General features: G+C 41.5%; 1 protein-coding gene across 2 annotated transcripts; it reads left to right on the top strand.

Moving 5' to 3' along the window:
- The first annotated feature begins 1,920 nt into the window (after nt 1–1,920).
- Nucleotides 1,921–13,186, top strand: LOC124701393. 2 transcript variants are annotated; one of them, XM_047233443.1, is made up of 7 exons: nt 1,921–2,088; nt 3,087–3,190; nt 5,561–5,630; nt 8,387–8,652; nt 9,793–9,909; nt 10,667–10,715; nt 12,360–13,186. In XM_047233443.1, exons 2-7 carry the CDS (start codon nt 3,101–3,103, stop codon nt 12,950–12,952), a joined length of 1,185 nt encoding a protein of 394 aa, XP_047089399.1. In that variant the 5' UTR covers nt 1,921–2,088; nt 3,087–3,100; the 3' UTR covers nt 12,953–13,186. The 2 variants fall into 2 exon arrangements, with proteins under 2 accessions (XP_047089399.1, XP_047089400.1); XM_047233444.1 differs by lacking the exon at nt 1,921–2,088 and adding an exon at nt 2,246–2,288.
- The last annotated feature ends 13,790 nt before the right edge of the window (nt 13,187–26,976 follow it).

Here is a 26,976-nt window from a genome sequence, read left to right on the forward strand (position 1 = left end):
TACTATAGTCCTGGCACTATCTGAACAACTCCAATGGGAGCTGGTGTGAGTGAGTTTCAGTATGTGGAGTTGGAATTTTTGGACCCTCAAACATTGGCGCACTAGTCAATCAAAAGAGTGGTTAGCAGTAAATTTTGGGCTTGCTCCTCAAACATACAATGTCGGTGTGCATGCCTATGGACCAAATATAGTTCAAAAAAATGTAACATATGAAGCCGATAAACCAGACCTCTCAGTGGGTGCACTAATTACAAGCGTGCGAGTGCATGGGAACTCACCCTATCTCCTCAGGGAAAAGAAAGTAACTCTGCATGAAGGCAATGGTGAGTTTGATCCATGCCACAACAGTTAACCAACTGATGAGATGAATGTATCTATGCCATAGTCTGTGTCGCACGTTGGAGGCAGTGGCCATGAATTAGGGCAAAGCAGTCAGGCATGCAGGGAGGAGGCGATGCTGATAGTGGCAAGGCCGATGGTGACGATGAAGAAGGGCACATATAGAACCTGATGGAAGAGGAGGATGTGGATCAGGGGCGGAGCTGCGGCCGGTGCTACCGGCGCTGTAGCACCGGTCCAGCTGATCAACCAAATTAAGGTAATACCTACTACAGTTCTGGTATAAAATGTGAAGCCTATGGAGGCAACACCACCACCAAATTCACAACACTGCCTGCAACCATTCATGTCTAGTTCCACTAAACTGAGTTAGCACCTCCCTTAATCTGATCTTGATACTGTGTTATCACAAATATGTTGCTAAATCATCGAATAAACCGTACTTCCACTATTCTAGCTCGACTATTGTACGCCGAGATAGTGGAGAGCAAAGCAATAGAGGTGATGGCCATTCAGAAAATAGTTAGGGCCTAATTTAATAGCTCAATTTCTTATGAAAAGGTCTGGAGGGCTAAGGAGAGGGCGGTGGAGGAGATATTTGGGTCGTTCCTAGACTCCTACGACTGTGTTGTCCCTCTCCTCCATACATTACAAGAGAGGATTCCGAGCATCTATGTCGACTTCCAAGACTTCTGGATGCCGGAGGTCCCTAGGGTTCTACATCAAGTGTTTTTCTCTTTCATTATATGCATCGAAGCTTTCAGTCATTATCGACCGGTGCATGTATGCATGTTGTTTGGTCCGTTCTACCGCTTGAAACATCTATCTCACTGTTTTTTCTCCATCCTCAAGAGACAAGACTGAAAGATCGAGAAATACGATTGCAGTATAACCGAGGAACTCATCATGTGGATGTTGCCTCCAACTGCCTCCTTAGGGGATGCCCCCTCACCTTGCAAATTACGAGCAAGAAGACGAGGCATGGGGTCCTCTGGATTGTGGTTTCTCCCAATTCCATGGGTTGCCCTTGTTGCGAGGTGCATACAACTGTTCATTAATTGGTGCGACATTTTAGACATCTTAGTCATCATTTGGATTTTCCAGAGCCCCTTCAGTTAGACGTATTTGCTGACATGCTAGTGGCAATGATCGTTATGCCTAAACGGTGTCAGCGTCTACGTGTGTTCACCATGGTTGCATTTTGGCCACGTGGCATCTCTTGTAGGGCACATAGACACATGTGCCATTGTATGACAGACTTAAACAAACGATATTTGCAGGAGGCAAATATTTAGCTTTTTTTATACTCCATTTTTTCATTTTGAGAAATTTACTCCTCTTTTTTTTACACAAATTTACGCCTCTTCTGAGGTACGGATTTGGTTGGGCCTGCTTGGCCCAACTTTGACCAGGGGCTCATTTTGCTTGCTTAAAAAAAAAGATGCGGCAGGATTGAGTTTCAACACAAAAGAAAACCCAAACCATATCGGGCAAACGTGCCAAATATAGCGCGACGGAGGCGGCGGCGCGGGGTGGCCTGGTGGGGTTGTGCCCGGAGTCCCGGAGGCGCACCGCGCACCTGAGTCTGAACTTAACGAGGCGCACCTGGGTCGGCGCAGAGGCGAAAACCCCGCCTGTGGCCGGAGGAGGCGCACCAGAACTCGGCGAGAGAATCAATCGGCCTCGGCGGCGGAAGAGACGCCACGCGCCGTGCGGCCGCAAGAGGGGGCCTTTTCCCCTTCCGGCGAGGTAACTATTGTGCAATACGGGGGCTTAGATCTTCTTTAACCCTCCCTTCCTCTTCGCCTCCCTCCCTTGTCCGAACAGATTCGGTGCTGGGACTAGTTCCTCGAATCAGTTCGTTTTTTTTTTGTGTCCATGGTCCCAGGTTCGTCGGGGATACCAGGTTTGGGGCGAGTCGGGAACAGCAAGAATTTCAGACTAATAATGTAAGTCAAGCAGACATTGCCGCACCAAAGCCTTCCAGTGGTTGGCATTGGAGATATTAGCTGTTTCGTGATGAGGTTTATGGGCTGCTCTATGTACGATTCAGTGCTTACTGTGAGTTATAGTTGAGGGCAACAAAGATTAGAGTTGTTCTCCTTGATGCATTGCTAACCACATACATCCATAAATGTCGATACATTTTCAGTTATTGCAATCTAACACACCTAGGAAAGTGATCCCCCCCCCCCCTCTGTTGTTGCTGTTGTTGTAAATGTCACATGTCATTATATGTACTGTAAGTCAAAGCCTAAAATCCTGGTAAAAATAAGTTCCGGAGATGTTCCTGTTATCGTACTTTTAGTGTTCGACCAGGTAGCATGAGGCCTGGCCTCTGTTGATTATGGTGGTTTCAAAGCACATTTCACTGAAATGCATATGCACAAACATTAGCACAGAATAACTGGTGAAAATACGTGAACTTATTAGCCGTATGATCCAATGCCATTTTGGAATTCTCCTAGTAAAGCTCGTCTTTCACTCATTTGCCATCTGAGCCATCTCCACTGAAGTACTGAACCAGTAGGAAAGCTGACAATGTTTTTCAAGATCGAATTTCCTAATCCCGAGCTACTTTGTTTGCTCTCTTTTGCTAATAAAGCCTCAGGTTACCTTTCATGATAGAACTATTCTATTATGTTGTCCAGTGTCGATATTTGATGTATGCATTTTATATGACTTACTTGAGCATGTGGTTAGACTAAATCTTCCTGAGCTGTTGACACAACCTTTTCTTTTTGTAGTTGGGTGACTCAGAATGGACCTAATACTTCCATTTAAAGTTGGAGGTGTTGTAGAGTTAAGATCCTTCGATGCTGGTTACAGGGGTGCATGGTTCCGTTGCAAGGTTGAACTAGTAATCTCTTTTACTGTTGCTGTTTATACAGGACAATATTTAATTCTGCAACTTTAATTTTCCGCTTCATCGAAAATAGTATGACCAAGACTATTGATCCAGCTCTGACATTCTCATATTATGTTTTTATTTGTTAATTTGCACTAATCACTATATCATAAAGGTTTTCCCCACCAAGTTCGAGTTTCAACCCGCAATGCCAAAACCTTCTGTTTGACACCCTCCAATTGTTCAAATCTCTCCTACTATGCTTTTAATAGCTCAATCTTAAACTATGGAGTTGTCTGGACTTCTCTTGGATTGGTTTCTTTGTCTCATGCTTCTATGTCCTAGCTCGTAAAACCTGACAATGGTAGGGGTGCCAAGTAGTATACCATCATTGGTAGGACTACATGGACATGCGAATAGGAGAAGATCCATCTTTTCGTGTCATATCTTGGCCATATGTGTACCAACACAGTATCAAGATCAGATTAAATCTAAACAATTACATGTCTCTTGTGTTTGTTCATCCTTGACGACTAACAAATGACTACCAACATTGGCTAGTGCAATCCACTTAGACACTTCAACACCCCCACTCACACGTGTGACGGGGAAGACAAGTCAACACGTGTAGAGACTCAGAGGTAGGCTCAAGAGGCCTTGTACGTGGACCGGTGACTCAGATGTATCGCTCAAGAGGCCTATACATGGACACTGAGGGGGCAATAACAATTTTAGGATAAATTGCGAAATCCAGGACTCGAACTCGAGACCTTAGGTTGTGATTCCATGTCAAGCTTCATGCACTAGCCAACGCAACCAAAGGTCCGAACTGACAGTGTTAGCGGGGAGGCCAACACGTGTATGAACTCTCAGAGTTATAAGGGGCCTATACATGTACCGAGGGGTCATGAGCAATTTTAGGATAAATTGCGAAACAGGGCTCTCGAACCTTGGCTCCAATACCATTTCAAGCTTCTCGCACTAGTCAATGCAACCACAATTCCAAAATTATGGAAAGGAATAGTGCAATCCACTTATACACATCAACACCCCCTCAGTGTGACGAGAAGACAAGTCAACACGTGTAGACTCAGAGGTATGGCTCAAAAGGCCTATACGTGTACTGAGGGGCCATGAGAAATTTTAGGATAAATTGCGAAACCCAGGATGATAAGTGAGAGGCACTAGCCAACGCAACCAAAAGTCCAAATTGATGGGAAGGGATAGTGCAATCCACTTATACAGTTTAACATGGCAACATCAATTTTAGGATAAATTGCAAAAGACAGGAATCGAACTTGAGAACTTGGCTCTGATACCATTTCAAGCTTCTTGCACTAGCCAACGCAACCAAAAGTCCAAACTGATGGAAAGGCCACTGCAGTCCACATATACATACATCAACAGCCCACCCCTTCACGTGCATGAAGTCTAAGAGGTATGGCACAAGGAGCCTTTACGTGTAATGAGGGGTCATGAGCAATTCTAGAAGAAATTGCGAAACCCAAGACTGGGCTCTGATACCATGACAAGTGAGAGGCACTAGCCAACGCAACCAAAAGTCCAAACTAATGGAAAGGGCTAGTGCAATCCACTTGTACACATCACCCCCCCCACCCCACGTGTGACGAGAAGACATGCCTATACGTGGACACCGAGGGGGCAACAACAATTTTGGGATAAATTGCAAAAGCCAGGACTTGAACTCGAGACCTTAGAGCAGGATTTGTGAGTTTGACAGCATCACTTTTGACATAATTTCCACCCTAGAGAAGGCACGCCTCGTGGTGTGTTGGGTTAGACATTTAGCAGCTGCACCGATATGTGTTCTCTCATATTTTGTTGAGGAGAACCACTTCTTGGTGGTGTGGTCCAGTTGGGGCGCGTGACTCTATCGAAGAGTTAGAATCCCGGTGCTCAGATTTACTACCTCCGTTTCAATGAATAAGGTGCACGTGCATTTCAAGACGAACTTTGACCAAAAAATTAAGCAACAAAATCATGATAATATTGTATGTAATTGATATCGTTGGATAAATATTGAAAAGCACTTTCTAATGATGCTAATTTTAAACCAACAATCTTTGTATATTTAGAGTAATTTTTAGTCAAAGAAAAAACACACAAAAAGAGGGTGCCTTATTCATTGGAATGGAGGGAGTATACTATTGCGGGCTCCTTTTTAGTGTTTAATCAGTAAAAAGAGGTAGAAAATGTGCATTTTAAAAGAAAAAACTCTTAAGTGATAGCTTGCTAATCTAATTTTGTGAAAATCCATGTCATGGGTTCCAACTTATATATTCAGATTTTTTTGGACAAAGGTCCTTTTTCTGTATAGTGAGATGGGCTATTACTAAATCGTTTCACTTTCAGATCAGCGATATGTGTATCAGGAATGGTCACATGGAGTATCAGGTTGAGTATATGGACTATCCAGAGGAAAGTAAGTAATAGTTTTATGCCTTGTCTTCTATATAGTATATGTCATTTTCATATGGAGAACCCAATAGTATATATTATTACTTCCTCCGTCCCAAATATAAGGCATATAAGTTCAATCAAAAGTCAAACCTTACTAAGTTTGACCAAATATTTACGGAAAAATATGAATATCTACAATATTGAGTAGACATATTGAGAAAATATACTTTATTGTGAATCTATTGATATTGATTTAGTGTTCTAGATGTTAATATTTTTTGTATAAACTTGGTCAAACTTAGAAGATGTTGACTTTTGACTAAACTTATATGCCTTATATTTTGGGACGGAGGGAGTACTTTTTATTCGAATTTGTTTTTTCTGTGCTAGCTTTGTCTGGGTGTTTGTGTATACTGCACAGTTTTTTGAAGAGAAGTATTATGCTGATTATTATAGTGGAGGCTATCTTGATCTGACGGTGATTTTTTTCTTTTAGTTTGTAGCTTAGCTCCCTTTCCTCTCCCTGGATACGTTTTTTTGCAGCTTACGCTTAGCTGAGGTGCATTTTTCATAGTTTGACCGATGAACCAGGCTTGAATTTGCAGCATGTAAGCTATAAACTGATCTATGGTCTGTCCTACTTAATATTTCAATGGAGCTCCAGCGAACCCAGCCCACACTGCACTGGAGACGCCCCTATTTGCTAGGCTACATGAATCAGTCTGGATTGTTGAACCTAGTGCAAACTATAACTTTGTTATTAATTCGTCGCCTAATAGTTGCCTAAATGTCGCTATTTTGTCCGAGCGCTCTGAGGTGGACGACTCAAAGCGACGCCCAGAATTTCTCAGTTAGGCTGGCGCCCAGAAAAAATGGCTTCGCCATGCTCGCCTGGGCGTCGCTGCGGCTAACTGCGCCGCTCGGCCTGGGAGAAATCGGCAGGATAAGCTCGAGTTTTTTGCATTAAATGAGCAAAAACTTCAGATCTGGAGGTAGCAAGTCAACGAGAGAGGGGAAATGCAGTTGGCGTGGCTGATTTGCTCATGGACAGAGGAGATGCGTAGCTGAGCAGCTGCTGGAGCTCGCCGTGGCTCGCCGGCTATGGGGATTTTGGAGCTCGCCATGGCTCCCTTTCCATGGAGCTGATGGAGCTCGCCATGGTTCCCACGCCAGGCTGCTGAAACAGCAGTACAGGTGGTGGTAGAAGGAAGAGGCTAGGTTTCCTGTGCTCTAATATCGTTCAGGCTGTTGACTTGCTACCCTCTCTTATGCAGCATTGGGGAGCTGCTAGGTTTTTGTGCTCTTATATCGTCCAGGCTGCTGGGCCTAATGGGCCGGCTCTAGTATAACTTTGCGGCCAATTTGTCACATAAGGTGGAAATTTGATGCCATATTTGTATAATTTCATTTTTTACCATAAAATATATGATTTATTATTATTTTTGCCCAACGCCCAATCGTCGACATGTCAGGTGCCATGTCGACATGTCGACTCAACTCCACGAGCTCGACTCGACTCAGCGACATAATAACCTTGAACTATAATATAAACCATGAGACATAGCCTTCAGTGGGCAAAAATAAACAAAAGTGACTTTTTTCGTGAAAACGCAAAAAGCTTTGCGTTTCGATGCATTGATAGAAAAAAGAAGCACATGTGCTGCACTGTTGTTTCATATGACATGCTATCCTTAACATATGGAAACTGTACTTCATATCACATTGCTGCTTCTTGCAGTTTCAGTTTGCACTTTTCCTAGATATTGTTTACTTTCTAGAATTTCTCGGAAAGTCCTTTTGGCTCCTAAGCTCCAGTGCTCCCTTCGTTTTAAAATATTAAAAAATTATGCTTAAAAGTTTTAGAAAAATCTGAAATAAAATCTGGATGTAGTATATTCTACAAGCATGCAAAATTACAAAGCTAAATTAGTTGAATTCTGAGCTAAAAAAATGACAAATTTTGGAGTTTTTAAAATATGCACTGGTTACTATACTCAGATCTATACCTTTTCATTTTTGTGTAGGATTCGCAAGTTTGTAGGATACATTATTAAGTACATACAGAAATTGTTAACACATTTTTTTTTGGAACTTGTAAATATGATTTTCTAATTTTTTTAAATAAAGGGAGCACTGGATTTCACGAGCGGGAAATCTCTGCCCCGAATTTCTGCACTAATATCTTGAAAACACAAGCTTTACTAACCTCATGATTTGTGTGGGGGTTTAGTACAGCTAAGTTTAATGCTAACAAGCAAGCATTGCGGCTCAAATATACCCTTCAAGGCCTGCATTAACTAGAAGATCCACTGAACTTACCAGGACTCTTTGCCATGTTTTGATTCCAACAGCTACTGTACTATGTGAAGTTGAAAATATATCTGACAGACATTTTCTACGAGCTTGAGTCCTGGACTTTAGGTTGGAAGAGTAAAGCGTGATACATACCGTTGGGATGAATATTGACTCGTGTACTGCATGGCCTCTAGGCCAATAGAAAGTACATGTACATGTATTTCACTTGGATGCCTAAAACAGGTATAATGCATCGTCTTAGTTGCAATTTTAGGCCTGAAATGTTCCTTCATCCTTAGAGGGTTAGTGTCAAACATGTGAAAATCTGGATGGATAATTGGATATTAGTGTCAAAAGCAAGCATAGCGAAACCACCGAAAAGCTGTGCCAACAAACCTCCAAACGGCACATAACCTGAGACTGTCAAAGCTAGTTTTTGTTACTTTTTTATACGTCTAAATGATTCCTTTCATCTACTAACAGAAAGGAGCTGGAGTAGACTCTACAAAGTTCCCCCAAAATACCGTCGGAAAGCAGGTCGGAAAGCAGGACAGAATAGGGAGCTCATGCTACGACCTCCTTTTCCTCCATGGTGTCGGGATAATGATATTCCTGAGCATGGCCAGAAGATGGATGTTCTAGCAGTTGTAAGCAGCCCTTGGAAAGTTGGTGACTTGATTGACTGGCGGCACACCAGTTGTTTCTGGACCGGGAAAATTACCGAGTTACTGGGCGATGACAAAGCTATGGTAAGTATTTAGTATGGTTAATGGCAAATGGCGATTGCCTGCTCTTCATGGATGCAAATAGCTATCCACTGTAATTTAAACTTGTCTTAATTATTTTTTGTTCAAAACTTTATCGAAAAATTAGCATCATCATGTTATTTATATTCAAATTTCACTTTGATAGATTCTAAAATGTTTTACCTAGCATCATCTTATTGAGGATGGTATTATGATTGCTCAAGCAATTATGCTTGCTCTATCTGCAAATTAATTATTTCAAGTTGATTTCAACTTGTGCTTGCTATATTTGCACAACGATTGCACTAGATGGTGTCAAGACCATTCGCGGTGATCATGCGAATCTGAGAAGGACAAGAAGTTGCAGCTTTCCAAACATTTAGTAATCACAATCCAAGATCGCAAAAAAATTCGTAAAAGGAAAACTCTCATTACCACCGGGAGAGGAACTAAGAATCACATCTGTCAAAAAATGTGTCAGTTGTGTTTGTGCCTCTGTCCCACTTACCAGTGTTATAGCCAGTGGTAGGACTATAGGTACTCCCCCCGATTCAAATTAATTGACTCCACTTTGTCTAGATACAGATGTACCTAGATGTTTTTGTTAACTAGATACATCCGTATCTAGATAAAGTGGAGTCAATCATCGTTTTAAAGGTGTCGCTTAGGCGTCCAAGCGCTCCCCCTCCGCCTTGGAAAAATGGCCGCTTTAGGCGCCTAGGTGTCCAAAGCGTCCGCCTAGGCGTCGTCTAAGCGTCAGAGCGCCCCCTCCGCTCTAAGACGCCTTAACGCCTTTAAAACCATGGAGTCAATTAATTTGAATCAGAGGAAGTACCAAAAAAATTCTGGTTCTTAGATGGAATATAAAGTGAGACCAACCTCAGCCGAAGTATGAGGGGCCAGCATCCAGAAGAAGTCCATGCCTTCTTTTCTAGCAAACGATTTGAATGCCTCTGTGCAGACATGGTTAGCTGTTGTGTCCATAATGTAACTTTGTTCTTCTTTGCGTTTTTGTTAGTGATAAGAAACTTTTTCTTAAAATCCTTCATTGCATATTTTACAGCAGACATTTGTCGCTATGTTTGGGCGATTACATTTAATATGCGCTAGATTATACTATTTCTACTTGGTCCTTGTCTACAGATAGTTTGTCCTGAAATACCGCTAGGTGAAGGTGGATGCTATGAAGTCGATCTTGATGACCTGAGGCCAGCACTTGATTGGTCCCTCGAAAAAGGGTGGAGCGCTCCTCTTTCAAAGGTAACTGCATAATAATTCAGTGTCTCATGAAACATCCTAAGCATCGGTACGCGTTCGTCTTCGACAACGGGCAGGTCAACGCTGCCAACTTGTTCGACACTATCCAGGCTGAGGCCAGACAGTGGGCTTTAGTAGACGCAGCTGGGCTGGTGGCACTTCTCTCTGTGGCTCCTAGCGTGTAGGGCGTCGCGTTGTAACTATGTGGTTTTGGCATCTCGAGGCCTTTTTTTACAAAATCTTCTTTCTATCAAATGCATCGAGACACAAGGCTTTTGCTTTTTCTCGAAGAAGAAATACAGTTCAAAAACCACCACAGGGGGTTATTTAAACGGTATTGGGTAGTGTAATATATGGTGGAGCTGGCTACCTGGTTCCGAACTTCAGCGTCAAGAAGACATTTCCTTCTTGTGTGAAATTCTCTAACTGGCCAATCTGAAACTCAAAGCAGAGACAATCTTGAAAATTTCCAATCATGATCTTATCAGTATCTTTCTATTCAACGTTTTACAAGCCGATCCTACAATCCTGATATTTTGCTAATAGAAAAATAATTTGACCTAAGATTATGACTCCGAAAACCTGATCTGGCTTACCAATTAGTAACTTCTCTAAGATGAAAATAATATAAACACAGACAATATGCTTTTCAAGGTAGGATAATTTAGTATCAGTTAATTATAAATGAATTTATATATTTAATTAGATAGATCTCCATTCCATTATATTTCTGGAATCAACAGTTGTTTTATTGTGCCAGGAAAATGGTGAATGCTGGTATACTGCCCGTTTGGTCACAGAGAACCCAGGTATTACTAATTTGCTGATTTCTGTAAACTACATGGTTTTGATACAGCTCTTCAATTGTGATGGTGTAGTCTGTCATATTTTGACACATACCACCCCATCACTATGGAAGTAATCAGAGTCTTAGCTGGATTCTGCTCCATTTGGCCAGTTGATTCCTCATCTTAACCAAGGGCAGAGCTTAGCTATCTCTTGTCCTTGTGAACAGGGATCTTCCTGATTGAAGCATATCCTCAGGAGTTGATATCTCTAACTCTTTGCCAATCAACAGGAGTCAGGAAATGATGAGACTAGTATTACCTCCTTGTTTCCAATGACTCTTCATTATCTCCTGAGCAGAGTTCTCTTCGCCAAAAATGTCTCCTTCCTCTTCTTACCTGTCAGTCATCATCAGAGTCCAGACATTCACTAATTTGACATGTACTGGCAAGCCTTCTCAATAAAAACCCTTAACTCATTCAGACATTCACTAATTCATATCCTGGAAATAACCATTGAAGTAGCATACCTTATAACGTTTTGGAGTGGTCAACGCAAGTTTACTATAATCTCAAGCACACATACCTTGTCATGCTGAATGTAGACATTTCATCAGAACCACCACTATAATGCAGCTTGTTGCCAGTGCTGCATAACTCTTGTCCAAAGTGAAATCTTAACGATTACTCCCTCTGTTCCTAAATATAAGATGTTTTGGCCAGTCAATTTGGCTTCCCAAAACATTTTATATTTTGGGAAAAGAGGGAGTACAATACATTATTCAAAACCTTCATCACTTACGTACTGCAAGTCTCTGCATGCAATTCATATGAAAAATATCTTTATGAAAAAAAGAGCTGCAGCATGCTACCAGCGTGGGGCAAATTTATATAAAATCCATGCCGCAACGATGGTGCACACAAGCTGTAACAGCACAAATGCACCTACATCTGGCCCACATCAATTCAATCTTGTACAGCACATCTGCTCACTTTTGTCGATATAAATATTTTATGGCATGCCCAGTAATGCATGTATTGGGAGCTAGGGATTTTGCTGGAGGGGCCAGAGCAGGATTAGGGGAGAATAAGAGACATATAGTGTGGTCTTGTAGAGGGATCTGACAAGCGTCTATTACAATGTGTATCCATGTGATCCGCAGCCATGGCAGTAATAGGGCATGTGATCAAGTTATCTTGTTTTGTTTGTTGAATCGTCGGTTTGTTCTTTCAGATTGAGGCAATAGATGAAGACATAAAATCGAATTGTTCTGTGTATATTTTTAGTTGCTGTGTTAACCTGATGTACTTAACTAACTAGTTCCAACAAGCTAAACTTCTGCTAAAAAAGATATTTCAAGCAACATGTGACAATGGATCTCTTCAGAAAAAAACGGGGTTAAAAGGTGCCCTGATCTCTGAACCGCCTTTTAAAGAAAACCAGACTGGACCAGTTTGATGACAGTTTCGTGCAGGCGGGATTAGTTTTCACAGGCTTACTGAACCATGTTTCATTGATACCTGCCTTGAATAGGTTTTCATCTGTTGCATTTCTTAGAATTAAATCTACTAGGTGTTTGCTTTTGAATTGTTCATCTAGAGTTGCATTAAATTAGAGCAACTGTCTTCGCAACAGACCATAATATTTTGCTTACTATTGGTATACAGATACAGGAAGTAGCAGCTCAGATGAGGACATTGAGCAATCTGATGACGGTATCAAGGAAGTACAAAAGTGCTGGAATGGATCATTTGACACAGCGAAGCAGGAACAACACAATTGCTTGAATGGATCATGTGTTACCGCGGAGAAAGTGAAGGACCCGGATGTAAAACATCCAGCCAGTAGAAATGGCAGGCACTGCATGAAGAGTCAACCACATAGCGAGGAGGAACCACAAAAATGCACGAACGAAGAGCCTGATACGTCTCTAGTGGTCATCCGCCCAAAAGCGCAACTTACGCCTGATGAAAGTGATGAATGCTGCACAAACATCCAGGCTGAGTATCCAACATCCCCAATGGCCAATTCAGGACATTCTTGTGAGTTCCTTACCAGTGGCCAATCAGGTCTCACCAGTTTGAAAAAACTCAAGACCTCAACCGAGTGCGCATCAGTTCAGCAGCCTCCTGGCACTGCTGGTGACGCGTTGATGGATCTGGAGAAAGTAGCAAGTAAAATCAGAAGGGCCCAGGATCTCCTGCAATCTATCGACGATACTCCATCAAGCAGAGCGCCTTCTTGGCGATTGTATCGGTAAAGCATAACTGAAGTTATGTGGCTTCTGACTATAACCTGATGTAGCTAGTGCTCGACTCCCTGGTTATGCTAGTTAGTTGGAATCTCTGGAAGAAGTGGAGATGCAGCAATGGAAGGCGCAGCAGCAGCGGGGTCTGATAGCTTTTGTGACGAGTAAAGAGTTAGCTTCTCCCAGGCAAATAAATGGTGGCCGGGTCTAGATCTGTATCGGTCTTTTTTCAATCTTCCTCAGCTCATGGCCATGGCTGTGGGGTGGAAGGCTGGATTAGTGGATTGAGATTTGGTGTGGATCCTATGCCGGCACCCCTTTGCCGTGTCCATGGGGAGGCGTTGCGAGAGATGAAAGATGGTTTGGCCTTGTACACGATGAATAGAAAAACCATTCAGCTTGCAAGAGATGAAAGATGGGTTGGCCTTGTACACGATGAATAGAAAAAACATTCAGCTCGCAGAGAGTAATTTGCATCCACTTTTGACTAGCAGCCTATGACTATGGATTTTTTTTTTGTAAAACGATATAAAATATACGCATACAAAAAATATTACTTGGAACAAAAAATCAAGTTGGAGGGAAACAAAACTTTTTTCCATATAAGAAATTAATAAAACTAGGAATGAAAATCAAAGGTAGCGACTGATGAACAAATCACATCTAAACCGTGGACACAAGAATAGACAAATTGGCAAAAAAAAAAATCATGACTCCGATCTGGAAAAAATTGATAGCACGACAAGGGAAGCTAAACACAAAACACATCTGGGAACAATATTTTAGTGGAAACAATTTAGCAGAGTAAGCTAAATAAATCTTTCAGAAAGAATGAACACAAAATTATACACTAAGGAACAAAAAAAAAAGAACATCACATGGGAAAAGAAAAAAATAACTAGAAATAAAATAATTGTGTAACCATTTATTTTTGGAATAAGAGAAACAATCTTTCGGAACAAAACACAAATCTATATGGTAAGGAATAAATAATAACATTGTAAGAAACAATAAAAAATAACAAGGAACAAAAAAATTGTGGAACTAATTTGCTAGAACAAGAGGAACAAATGTTTCAGAATAAAAGGAACAAATCACTATATATTAGTATATATTATGGCAAATATTTATACTAGTCATATATATGCATATACAGTCGGTTAATGTCTAGGAAACAACTCTTAAAGAGTCCTCAATTTTTTTTGAAGTGTCGTGGAACAACTTATGACCATGAAAGAAACAAAAAAGGAAGAGGAACAACATGTTGTTTTTGGAACAACTCTTAAAAACTCCTGGAATAGTCCTTGAAGTGTCATGGAGCAATTTATGACCGTAAAGGGAACAAAAACAAATCAAGAGCAACACCATGTTAAATTTCTTTTTGGAACAACTCTTAAAGAGTCTTAGAACAATTCTTGAAGTTTTGTGGACCAGTTTATGACCATGAAGGGAACACAAAAAAGAGGAACAACATGCATGTTAATGTTCTTGGAACAACTCTTAAAAAGTTCCGGAACTATTATTGAAGTGTCATGGAACAATTTATGGCCATGAGGGGAACAACAAATCAAAGAGAACAACATGTTAATGCTTTTGGAGGAACACTTAAAGAGTCCTCGAACAAATTTTGAAGTGTCGTGGAACAATTTATGACCACGAAGGAAACAAAAAAATCAAGAGGAACAACATGTTAATGTTTTTTTTGGAACAACTCTTAGAAAGTCCCGACAATTAGTGAAGTGTCGTGGAACAACTTATGACCACGAATGGAACAAAAAAACAAGCGGACACAACATGTTATTGTTTTTTTAAACAACTTTTAAAGAGTTTGGAACAATTATTGAAATGTTACGAAAAAAATTGACCACAAAGGAAAAAAATAAAAGAAACAACATGTTAATGTTTCTGGAACAACTCTTAAAGAGTCGTGGAACAACTTTCGAAGTATCTGGAATAACTTTTTAAAATGAAAAAACTTTTCGAACAAAGGAACACCAAATATCAATACACTAGGGAACAAAAGAACATCACAATAAACAAGAAAAAATAACCAGGAACAAAAAAAACTAAAACAAAGCAAATCTTTCAAAATAAAGTAATAAACACCTATACACCAGGGACAAAAATGTATCCCATGGAACATGATAGAAAAAGTACTTAAAAAGGTAATAAAGTAAAGAGAACAGAAAAAAGAAAACAGTGAAAGAAACATATATGAAAGAAAGAAATAAAATAAAAATAAACCGTCTACTAGAACCAACACTTACATAGAGAGGAGACTAGAACGACACGGTCTATCTATTTTTTGTTCTCTCGATCGTACATGGTTCAAAGCACGTACGCAGCCGAAACTCGATTGGGCCGATCCACTAAGGGCGCGTTTGGTAGCCTGGGCCTGATTCGTGGCTCACTGGCGCAGCGGTGCAAGCACACTTGCGCATCCAGAACGAGCCATGGGCCGAAATTGGCCTGTTGTTTGGTAGGTCGGGCTGCATCGACTGGGCCAAAAAGGACTTTCTGTTTGTTTGCCTGCGGCCAAGCCTAAATCTCGATGGAGATGTTATTAGGCTTGTTTGGTACCATCTATGCATGCCTAAGGTTACCTCTTTTCTACGACGGGTAGCCTTACCATGCTCTCACCTCCCATCACATATAAAGCACAGTTCATGATAGTTGCAAACTTATGAAGCATCATAGGGGGTTCACGAAATCATCCCTAGCTAGTACGAATGGTAGTTCATAACACGATGCTCCCTAGCTACTACGAATTGCAGTTTATCATAACGGGGTCGTTCAACATACGGGGATCGAAAAGGGGTTAGAGAAACATGGGATCATAGGGGTTCTTCTTCTTCACTTTTTCACTTCTTCACTTCTTCTCAGAAGGTGGTGTTGCCTCTGGCTTCCCACATTAGGGTTGCCCACTCTTGCCTCTTCACCTTCCAGGCATCATTGTCGCCTGCGTCCACGCCATGGCCGGTCTCTACTTCATCAAAAGTGACAACCTCTTCGAAGAACTCATCCTCACCCCAACCTAGCTAGGATCCAGTTGTGAAGAATCCAGCAAGCAAGGACCAGCTTTACCTGAGTGGCAAGCGTGTGGAACGGTTTCTGGTCAAGGACCTTGAACCTGTTCTTCAATGCAGCAAATGCCCTCTCAATGGTGACTCTAAGGCCTGAGTGTCTGAACAACTCTCTCGCATTTAGAGGTCGGTGCTTCGCAGAGAACTCGTTGAGGTGGTACCTTGTTTTCCTGAAGGGAGGTAGAATTCCAGGTCGGCATGCAACATCTCCAAGGTAGAACTTACTGTCAAGGATTTGCAACCCATCAGGTCTTGACAAGCTATCGGTCAGGATGCTTGCATCATGAGCTGAACCCTCCCACCCAGCAATCACGTAGGTGAACCTCATATCGAAATCCACAGCTGCTAGCACGTTCTGACTGGTGTAGTGCTTCCTCCCGCGGAATGCTGCATGCATTGACCTCGGTACCTTCGCAGTGACATGAGTACCATCAATAGCCCCAATGCAATCATGTAAAAATTTTAGCACACAGTCATGTTTCTGACAGTACCACAAATCTGATAGGTAGAAGAAACATGATTTTGTACTCATCCTGAAATAGGGGAACCACCTGTAGCTGTTCTGGATCTTGGTTGGTGTGTTCATTGATGCTGGCTTGATCATTTCACCTCTGAGCTCCCCAATTGCGTACAACACTGATACGTCCCCGACGTATCCATAATTTCTGTCGTTCCATGCTTGTTTTATGACAATACTTACATGTTTTGCTTGCACTTTATGATGATTTCATGCATTTTCCGGAACTAACCTATTAACAAGATGCCACGGTGCCAGTTCTCGTTTTCGCTCGTTTTTGGTTCCGGAAAGGCTGTTCGGGCAATATTCTCGAATTCGACGAAACGAAGACCAAACCTCCTATTTTTCCGGAAGCATCCAGAACACCGAAGAAGAGTCGGAGAGGGGCCGGAGGGCCACCACACCATAAGGCGGCGCGGCCTGGCCCGGGCCCGCGCCGGCCTATGGTGGGGAGCCCCAGTGCCCCCTGCGCCGCCTCTTCGCCTATAAAATCCCTTTCGACCTAAAAACACCGTACCTCTTGACGAAACTCCGGAAAGACTCCGGGGCGCCGCCACCATCGCGAAACTCCAATTCGGGGACAGAAGTCTCTATCCCGGCACCCTGCCGGACGGGAAGTGCCCCCGGAAGCCATCTCCATCAACGCCATCGCCTCCATCAAGCTCCGTGAGTAGTTCCCCCATGGACTACGGGTTCTAGCTGTAGCTAGTTGGTATTCTCTCCCCCATGTACTTTAATACAATGATCTCATGAGCTGCCTTACATGATTGAGATTCATCTGATGTAATCGGTGTTGTGTTTGTCGGGATCCGATGGATTGTTACGTTATGATTGTCTATCTACAAAGTTTATGAAGTTATTGTTGCTGCAATCTTGTTGTGTTTAATGCTTGTCACTAGGGCCCGAGTGGCATGATCTTAGATTTGAGCTCTATACTTATTGCTTAGATTGTATCTACAAGTTGTATGCACATGTCGCTGTCCGGAACCAATGGCCCCGAAGTGACAGAAATCGGGACAACCGGAGGGGATGGCGGTGATGTGAGGATCACATGTTTTCACGGAGTGTTAATGCTTTGCTCCGGTGCTCTATTAAAAGGAGTACCTTAATATCCAGTAGATTCCCTTGAGGCCCGGCTGCCACCGGCTGGTAGGACAAAAGATGTTGTACAAGTTTCTCATTGCGAGCACGTATGACTATATATGGAAAACATGCCTACATGATTAATAATCTTGATGTTCTGTCTTAATGCTATTTCAATCCTATCAATTGCCCGATCGTAATTTGTTCACCCAACACTTGTTATTGGAGAGTTACCACTAGTGTAGATAGCTGGGAACCCCGTTCCATCTTTCATCATCATATACTTGTTCTACATGTCATTGGAAGTAGTATCAACTATCTTCCGGTGCCATTGCTCTCATATTGCTATTACTGCTGCTGTATTACTGTTACTACTGCTCTCATATCACTGCTACTTTCACATCACCCCTGTTACTAGTGCTTTTCCAGGTGCAGCTGAATTGACAACTCAGTTCTTAAGGCTTATAAGTATTCTTTACCTCCCCTTGTGTCGAATCAATAAATTGGGTTTTACTTCCCTCGAAGACTGTTGTGATCCCCTATACTTGTGGGTCATCAAGACTATTTTCTGGCGCCGTTGCCGGGAGGCATAGCTCTACTCATAAGTTCACCTGGGGAGTACACTCTACCTCTCTCTCTGTTTTTATTTTGTTTTACTTTGTTTTGCTTAGTTTACTTTTGCCTAGTTTATTTGTGCTTAGTTTATTTCTGTCTAGTATTAGTTTGCTTAGTTTACTTTTGTCTAGTTTATTTCAGTTTTGTTTTACTTTCCTCATATACCCAAAAATCCATAAAAATTTGAAAAATCGAAAAATTAAAAATTGCTGTTATGGGAGAACCTACAACCTACTTGGATCTTATAGAATGTTATAATAATTATAGAGAATCAAGAACTGGTAAAATAATGAGTGCTATGATAGAAAAATTAAATACAATTGCTAAAATCTTGCTTAAATGCCATGATATAAACTGTTGCTCTCAACAGGATACTAAACATCTTAAATTTCAATGTGGCTTTAGTGAGGAATTTTTAATTAAGAACTATAATCGGAATTGCTATATTCATTATGGGTTCGAAGAGGTAGAACAATTTGTCTTATTTATGGGAGCCTCCGAGATAGAATCCTTCATGGTTGAGAATTATGAAACTTGTGTTGTTTGTAAGGACCTTAAAGATTATGTCTCTACTATCCTTAATTTTTGCATAGAATGCTACAGTAGGAATCCTTATATCCTTGATTATAAAGAGAGACACATTAATGCACAAGAATGCACTCACAATTTGCGAGAACCGGTGGAAGAAGAAATTGATGAACCCGAAAGCTCATTGGATGAAAAAGAGGAGGAAATTGATGAACCTGAATGCTCATTGGATGAAAAAGAAGAGGAGAGTGACGAACAAAAGGAGGAAGAATGGATTAGCTACCCATGCCAACCTTCTAATGAGAGTAACTCTTTATCTCTTACACTATTTGATTATCCTCCATGCTTACCGAAAGAGGTTGAATGTTATGTTCCTGTGGATTCTCTTGAAATATTCCCTATGAGTAATACTTGTGAGAATGATTATGCTACTGTTATTTATGATAATCCATGCTATTTTGATAAATCTTATGATAATGCTTTGTTTGTGCCTGATGTCGAAATGCATGGTACTAAAGAATTTTGTTTGGCAAATGTCTATGATAAAGCTCTAGATGATGGTCCTATGTTACTTGATAATATTAATTGTACTACTAATGAAAATGGGATTGGAAAGTTCTTGACTTATTCTATGAGTCCCATATCTATTGAGATTGATCAACTACCTTGTTATATTATTAATAAAAGTAAGTTTGAAAGTTTTAATTCCACTATTCTTGAACTTGATAAAAATTATGTGTTTGGAAATCATGAAAAGTATGCTGCATGTGATAGTTATATTGTTGAGTTTGTTCATGAAGCTACTGAAAATTATTATGAGAGAGTAAAATATGGTTGTAGAAATTTGCATGGTACTAATACACCTCTCTATATGCTTAAAATTTTGAAGTTACACTTGTTCTATCTTCCTATGCTTGTTACTTTGCTTTTCATGAACTTGTTTATTTACAAGATTCCTTTGCATAGGAAGCATGTTAGGCTTAAATGTGTTTTGAATTTGCCTCTTGATGCTCTCTTTTGCTTCAAATACTATTTCTTGCGAGTGCATCATTTAAACTGCTGAGCCCATCTTAATGGCTATAAAGAAAGAACTTCTTGGGAGATAACCCATGTGTTATTTTGCTACAGTACTTTGTTTTATATTTGTGTCTTGGAAGTTGTTTACTACTGTAGCAACCTCTCCTTATCTTAGTTTTGTGTTTTGTTGTGCCAAGTGAAGCCTCTAATCGAAGGTTGATACTAGATTTGGATTTCTGCCCAGAAACAGATTTCTATCTGTCACGAATCTGGGCTGTTTTTTCTGTAGGTAACTCAGAAAAATATGCCAATTTACGTGCGTGTTCCTCAGATATGTACGCAACTTTCATTAGTTTTGAGTTTTCTGATTTGAGCAACGGAAGTATTCTATTAAAATTCGTCTTTACTGGCTGTTCTGTTTTGGCAGATTCTGTCTCGTTTTTTGCATTGTCTCTTGTGGACTTTAAGCGAGGTTTTCTAGACGTAGAGGGCTGTAGCTAATGTTTTATTGAGTTCTTGCAATGTGCCACTACAGGACCAAGGTGGATTCAAAATTTTTGAGTACTAACCCCTCTAATGAAGTTTATGAGAAGTTTGGTGTGAAGGAAGTTTTCAAGGGTCAAGAGAGGAGGATGATATATGATCAAGAAGAGTGAAAAGTCTAAGCTTGGGGATGCCCCCGTGGTTCATCCCTGCATATTTCAAGAGGACTCAAGCGTCTAAGCTTGGGGATGCCCAAGGCATCCCCTTCTTCATCAACTTATCAGGTTCCTCCCCGAAACTATATTTTTATTCCGGTCACATCATATGTGCTTTACTTGGAGCGTCCGTGTGTTTATTTTCGTTTTTTTTATGTTTGAATAAATTCGGATCCTAGCAATCCTTGTGTGGGAGAGAGACACGCTCCGCTTTTTCATATGAACACTTGTTCTTCGTTTTACTTTTAATGTTCAATGAATAAAAGTTGGAAGCTACAATATTTATCTTTATTTGGTTGGGAAAAGAAAATGCCTCATATGTCTTGGATAATTTGACACTTGGCAATTGTTTTGAGCTCTCAAGTATGATTAAGTTTTTTTCATGTAGTTTAAACCTATTAGTGGAGAACTACTGTAGAGCTTGTTAAAATTGGTTTGCATAATTGATCTCTCTTAAGGTCTAGATATTTTCTGGTAAAAGTGTTTGAACAACAAGGAAGACAGTGTAGAGTATTATAATGCTTGCAATATGTTCTTATGTAAGTTTTGGCTGTACCGGTTCATACTTGTGTTTGCTTCAAACAACCTTGCTAGCCTAAGCCTTGTACTGAGAGGAAATGCTTCTCGTGCATCCAAAACCTTGAGCCAAAACCTATGCCATTTGTGTCCATCATACCTACCTACTATGTGGTATTTCCTGCCATTCCAAAGTAAATTGCTTGAGTGCTACCTTTAAACAATTCAAAATGCTTCTCAATTTGTGTCAATGTTTTATAGCTCATGAGGAAGTATGTGGTGTTTATCTTTCAATCTTGTTGGGCAACTTTCACCAATGGACTAGTGGCTTCATCCGCTTATCCAATAATTTTGCAAAAAGAGCCGGCAATGGGATTTCCAGTCCCAAATTAATTAACAAAAATAGACACTCCTCCATGGTATGTGATTGTTGGACGGCACCCGAAGGATTCGGTTAGCCATGGCTTGTGTAAGCAAAGGTTGGGAGGAGTGTCATCATAATAAAACTAAAATAAAAAGGCACTCCTTCATGGTATGAGATTGTTGGCAGGCACCCGAGGATTCGGTTAGCCATGGTTTGTGAAAGAAAGGTTGGAAGGAGTGCCACCCAAAAACTGAAATAATTCATGGGAGCCGCTCTTTGAAGGTTTGTCTGGCAAGGGGGTTAGAGTGCCCACTACCATTCGTTGACAACAACAAACACCTCTCAAAACTTTACCTTTATGCTCTCTATATGTTTTCAAAACCAAAGCTCTAGCACAAATATAGCAATCGATGCTTTCCTCTTTGAAGGGCCTTTCTTTTACTTTACGCTGAGTCAGTTTACCTACTTCCTTCCACCTTAGAAGCAAACACTTGTGTCAACTGTGCATTGATTCTTACATACTTGCATATTTGCATTCATCATATTACTTTGTGTTGACAATTATCCATGAGATATGCATGTTACAAGTTGAAAGCAATCGCTGAAACTTATATCTTCCTTTGTGTTGCTTCGATGCCTTTACTTTGAACTTATTGCTTTATGAGTTAACTCTTATGCAAGACTTTTGATACTTGTCTTGAAGGTATTATTCATGAAAAGTTTTGCTATAGGTTATCTACTTGTTAGCAACTATAGATCATCGCCTTGAGTCACTTCATTCATTTCATATGCTTTGTAATAGTATGATCAAGGTTATGTAAGTATCATGTCACTACAGAAATTATTCTTTTTATCGTTTACCTGCTCGGGACGAGCAGGAACTAAGCTTGGGGATGCTGATACGTCCCCGACGTATCCATAATTTCTGTCGTTTCATGCTTGTTTTATGACAATACTTACATGTTTTGCTTGCACTTTATGATGATTTCATGCATTTTCCGGAACTAACCTATTAACAAGATGCCACAGTGCCGCTTCTGTTTTCTGCCGTTTTTGGTTCCGGAAAGGCTGTTCGGGCAATATTCTCGAATTCGACGAAACGAAGACCAAACCTCCTATTTTTCCGGAAGCATCCAGAACACCAAAGAAGAGTCGGAGAGGGGCCGGAGGGCCACCACACCATAAGGCGGCGCGGCTCGGCTCGGGCCCGCGCCGGCCTATGGTGGGGAGCCCCTGAGTGCCCCCTGCGCCGCCTCTTCGCCTATAAAATCCCTTTCGACCTAAAAACACCGTACCTCTTGACGAAACTCCAGGAAAGACTCCGGGGCGCCGCCACCATCGCGAAACTCCAATTCGGGGGACGAAGTCTCCGTCTCGGCACCCTGCCGGGACGGGGAAGTGCCCCCGGAAGTCATCTCCATCAACGCCATCGCCTCCATCATGCTCCGTGAGTAGTTCCCCTATGGACTACGGGTTCTAGCTGTAGCTAGTTGGTATTCTCTCCCCCATGTACTTCAATACAGTGATCTCATGAGCTGCCTTACATGATTGAGATTCATTTGATGTAATCGGTGTTGTGTTTGTCGGGATCCGATGGATTGTTACGTTATGATTGTCTATCTACAAAGTTTATGAAGTTATTGTTGCTGCAATCTTGTTGTGTTTAATGCTTGTCACTAGGGCCCGAGTGGCATGATCTTAGATTTGAGCTCTATACTTATTGCTTAGATTGTATCTACAAGTTGTATGCACATGTCGCTGTCCGGAACCAATGGCCCCGAAGTGACGAAATCGGGACAACCGGAGGGGATGGCGGTGATGTGAGGATCACATGTTTTCACGGAGTGTTAATGCTTTGCTCCGGTGCTCTATTAAAAGGAGTACCTTAATATCCAGATGAGATTCCCTTGAGGCCCGGCTGCCACCGGCTGGTAGGACAAAAGATGTTGTACAAGTTTCTCATTGCGAGCACGTATGACTATATATGGAAAACATGCCTACATGATTATTGATCTTGATGTTCTGGCTTAATGCTATTTCAATCCTATCAATTGCCCGACTGTAATTTGTTCACCCAACACTTGTTATTGGAGAGTTACCACTAGTGTAGATAGCTGGGAACCCCGTTCCATCTTTCATCATCATATACTTGTTCTACATGTCATTGGAAGTAGTATCAACTATCTTCCGGTGCCATTGCTCTCATATTGCTATTACTGCTGTCAGTATCATCGTTACTACTGCTCTCATATCATCGCTACTTTCACATCACCCCTGTTACTAGTGCTTTTCCAGGTGCAGCTGAATTGACAACTCAGTTGTTAAGGCTTATAAGTATTCTTTACCTCCCCTTGTGTCGAATCAATAAATTGGGTTTTACTTCCCTCGAAGACTGTTGCGATCCCCTATACTTGTGGGTCATCAAACACCTGCTGGAAGTACCGAGAGATAGTATCCGTGGATCGCCTGGATGTGTTATGGATGACTCTGAACCTCTGGTTATCACCGACGACATGAAGAATCATTGCGACTTGTTCTTCGACAGTGGTGTGGATTCTATCAGCAACAGTCCTCTACCCCTGAACGTTTTCACAAGTGCATAGAAAGGGGATCTTCTCATTCGTAGCATCTGGATAGCCTCTACGTCGTTGCAGTTGTAGATGTTGTTTAGGTTGGCAATCCTCTCTTGATCTCATTGGAACATAGGACCGTAAGTCACACGAGGAAAAGTAGCATGCCTAAATGCTCTCTTGCGCACCATCAGGATCCAGGCTTGTATGAAAATGATGAGTGCTACGACGTGATGCACAAGTTGCAGCTGGTTGGTCTAATCAAACAAGATTTATGCATTACGAACGGTCTTATCGAACCCAACTAGTTGTACCAACATGAATCTAACACTACAGTAGAGCATAAGAGTTTTCCCTTACCTCCGTCATGGTGGACGAATGACACGCCCGAAAGCCGCCGCAGATGTGCGCAGGCTCCGCCGCGGTTGGAGAAGAGGACCCTGGTCAGGTGTCGAAGACCGAAGGGAGATGCGAGCTGCCATATCTGGGTTGCCGCCTGATACGTCTCCGACGTATCGATAATTTCTTATGTTCCATGCCATATTATTGATGATACCTACATGTTTTATGCACACTTTATGTCATATTCGTGCATTTTCTGGAACTAACCTATTAACAAGATGCCGAAGAGCCAGTTCTCGTTTTCTGCTGTTTTTGGTTCCGTAAATCCTAGTAAAGAAATATTCTCGGAATTGGACGAAATCAAGACCCAGGTCCCTATTTTTCCCGGAGCCTTCCGAACACCCGAGAGCCGCTAGAGGGAAGCCACAGGGGCCCCACACCACACCCCGGCGCGGCAAGAGAGGGGGCCGCGCCGCCCTATGGTGTGGGCCCCCGAGCCCCCTCCGAGGCTGCCCTTCCGCCTATTTAAAGCCTCCGTCGCGAAAACCCTGATACGAAGAACCACGATACGAAAAACCTTCCAGAGCCGCCGCCATCGCGTAGCCAAGATCTGGGGGACAGGAGTCTCTGTTTCGGCACCCTGCCGGAGCTGGGAAGTGCCCCCGGAAGGCTTCTCCATCGACACCGCTGCCATCTCCACCGCCATCTTCATCATCGATGCAGCTCCCATGAGGAGGGAGTAGTTCTCCATCGAGGCTCGGGGCTGTACCGGTAGCTATGTGGTTAATCTCTCTCCTATGTGCTTCAATACAATAATCTCATGAGCTGCCTTACATGATTGAGATTCATATGATGATGCTTGTAATCTAGATGTCGTTATGCTAGTCAAGTGAATTTTACTTATGTGATCTCCGGAGACTCCTTGTCCCACGTGTGTAAAGGTGACAGTGTGTGCACCGTGTGGGTCTCTTAGGCTATATTTCACGGAATACTTACTCACTGTTATGAATGGCGTAGTGAAGTGCTTATTTATATCTCTTTATGATTGCAATGTATTTTGTATCACAACTTATCTATGTGCTACTCTAGCAATGTTATTAAAGTAGTTTTATTCCTCCCGCACGGTGTAATGGTGACAGTGTGTGCATCCGTGTTAGTACTTGGTTTATGCTATGATTATGATCTCTTGTAGATTATGAAGTTAACTATTGCTATGATAGTATTGATGTGTATTATTCCTCCTACATAGCATGAAGGTGACAAGTGTGCATGCTATGTTAGTACTTGGTTTAGTCTTATTGATCTTTCATGCACTCTAAGGTTATTTAAATATGAACATTGAATTGTGGAGCTTGTTAACTCCGGCATTGAGGATTCGTGTAATCCTACGCAATGTGTTCACCATCCAACAAGAGAGTGTAGAGTATGCATCTATCTATTCTGTTATGTGATCAATGTTGAGAGTGTCCACTAGTGAAAGTCTAATCCCTAGGCCTTGTTTCTAAATACTGCTATCGCTGCTTGTTTACTGTTTTACTGCGTTACTGCTGCGTTTCTACTGCTTGTTTACTGTCCTGGGAAAAGCACTTTTCTGGTGCCGTTGCTACTGCTACTATTTATTCATACCACCTGTATTTCACTATCTCTTCGCCGAACTAGTACACCTATTAGGTGTGTTGGGGACACAAGAGACTTCTTGCTTTGTGGTTGCAGGGTTGCATGAGAGGGATATCTTTGACCTCTTCCTCCCTGAGATCGATAAACCTTGGGTGATCCACTTAAGGGAAACTTGCTCGTTGTTCTACAAACCTCTCGCTCTTGGAGGCCCAACACTGTCTACAAGAATAGAAGCACCCGTAGACATCAAGCACTTTTCTCGGCGCCGTTGCCGGGGAGGAAAGGTAAAAAGGCTCTCATACACCGGTCCCGGGTAAAGTATTTTTCCGCGCCGTTGTGTGTGTGCTCGAAGCTATTTCCTTTAGATCCTGCAATTGCATCTTTTTGTTTCTTGTTTACACTAGTTTGGCATAATGGACAACAATGAGCTTCTTATTCTATTTCCCGATTTAAGACATGGATGGTTTGATGCGAAAATTAAAAAACCTATGGAATCTTATTTGGATGCTGGTAGTAATATTAGTATGAACGCTTTGGACACCATTGTTGATAATGATATAGAAAGTTCTAAGCTTGGGGAAGCTGGTTTTCATGATATTTTTAGTCCCCCAAGCATTGAGGAGAAAATTTTCTTTGATGATACTTTGCCTCCTATTTATGATGATTATGATGATAGTGGTCTTTTGGTGCCACCTACTATGGAGAGTAAATTTTGTTGTGATTATACTATGCCTCCTACACTTGATGAGAATAATAATGATAGCTACTTTGTTGAATTTGCTCCCACTACAACTAATAAAATTGATTATGCTTATGTGAAGAGTAATAATTTTATGCATGAGACTCATGATAAGAATGCTTTATGTGATAGTTATATTGTTGAGTTTGCTCATGTTGCTACTGAAAGTTATTATGAGAGAGAAAAATATGGTTGTAGAAATTTTCATGTTACTAAAACACCTCTCTATGTGCTGAAATTTTTGAAGCTACACTTGTTCTATCTTCCTATGCTTGTTACTTTGCTCTTCATGAACTTGTTTATTTACAAGATTCCTATGCATAGGAAGCATGTTAGATTTAAATTTG

The sequence above is a fragment of the Lolium rigidum genome, chromosome 3 (assembly GCF_022539505.1).
Source record: "Lolium rigidum isolate FL_2022 chromosome 3, APGP_CSIRO_Lrig_0.1, whole genome shotgun sequence".
NCBI lineage: Eukaryota > Viridiplantae > Streptophyta > Magnoliopsida > Poales > Poaceae > Lolium > Lolium rigidum.

Coding starts and splice junctions, on each gene's coding strand:
- LOC124701393 (XM_047233443.1), top strand. CDS start 3,101: ATGGACCTAATACTTCCATTTAAAGTTGGAGGTGTTGTAGAGTTAAGA. Junction 8,653..9,792: donor TGGGCGATGACAAAGCTATG/GTAAGTATTTAG, acceptor CCTTGTCTACAG/ATAGTTTGTCCTGAAATACC. Junction 10,716..12,359: donor TTTGGTCACAGAGAACCCAG/GTATTACTAATT, acceptor ATTGGTATACAG/ATACAGGAAGTAGCAGCTCA.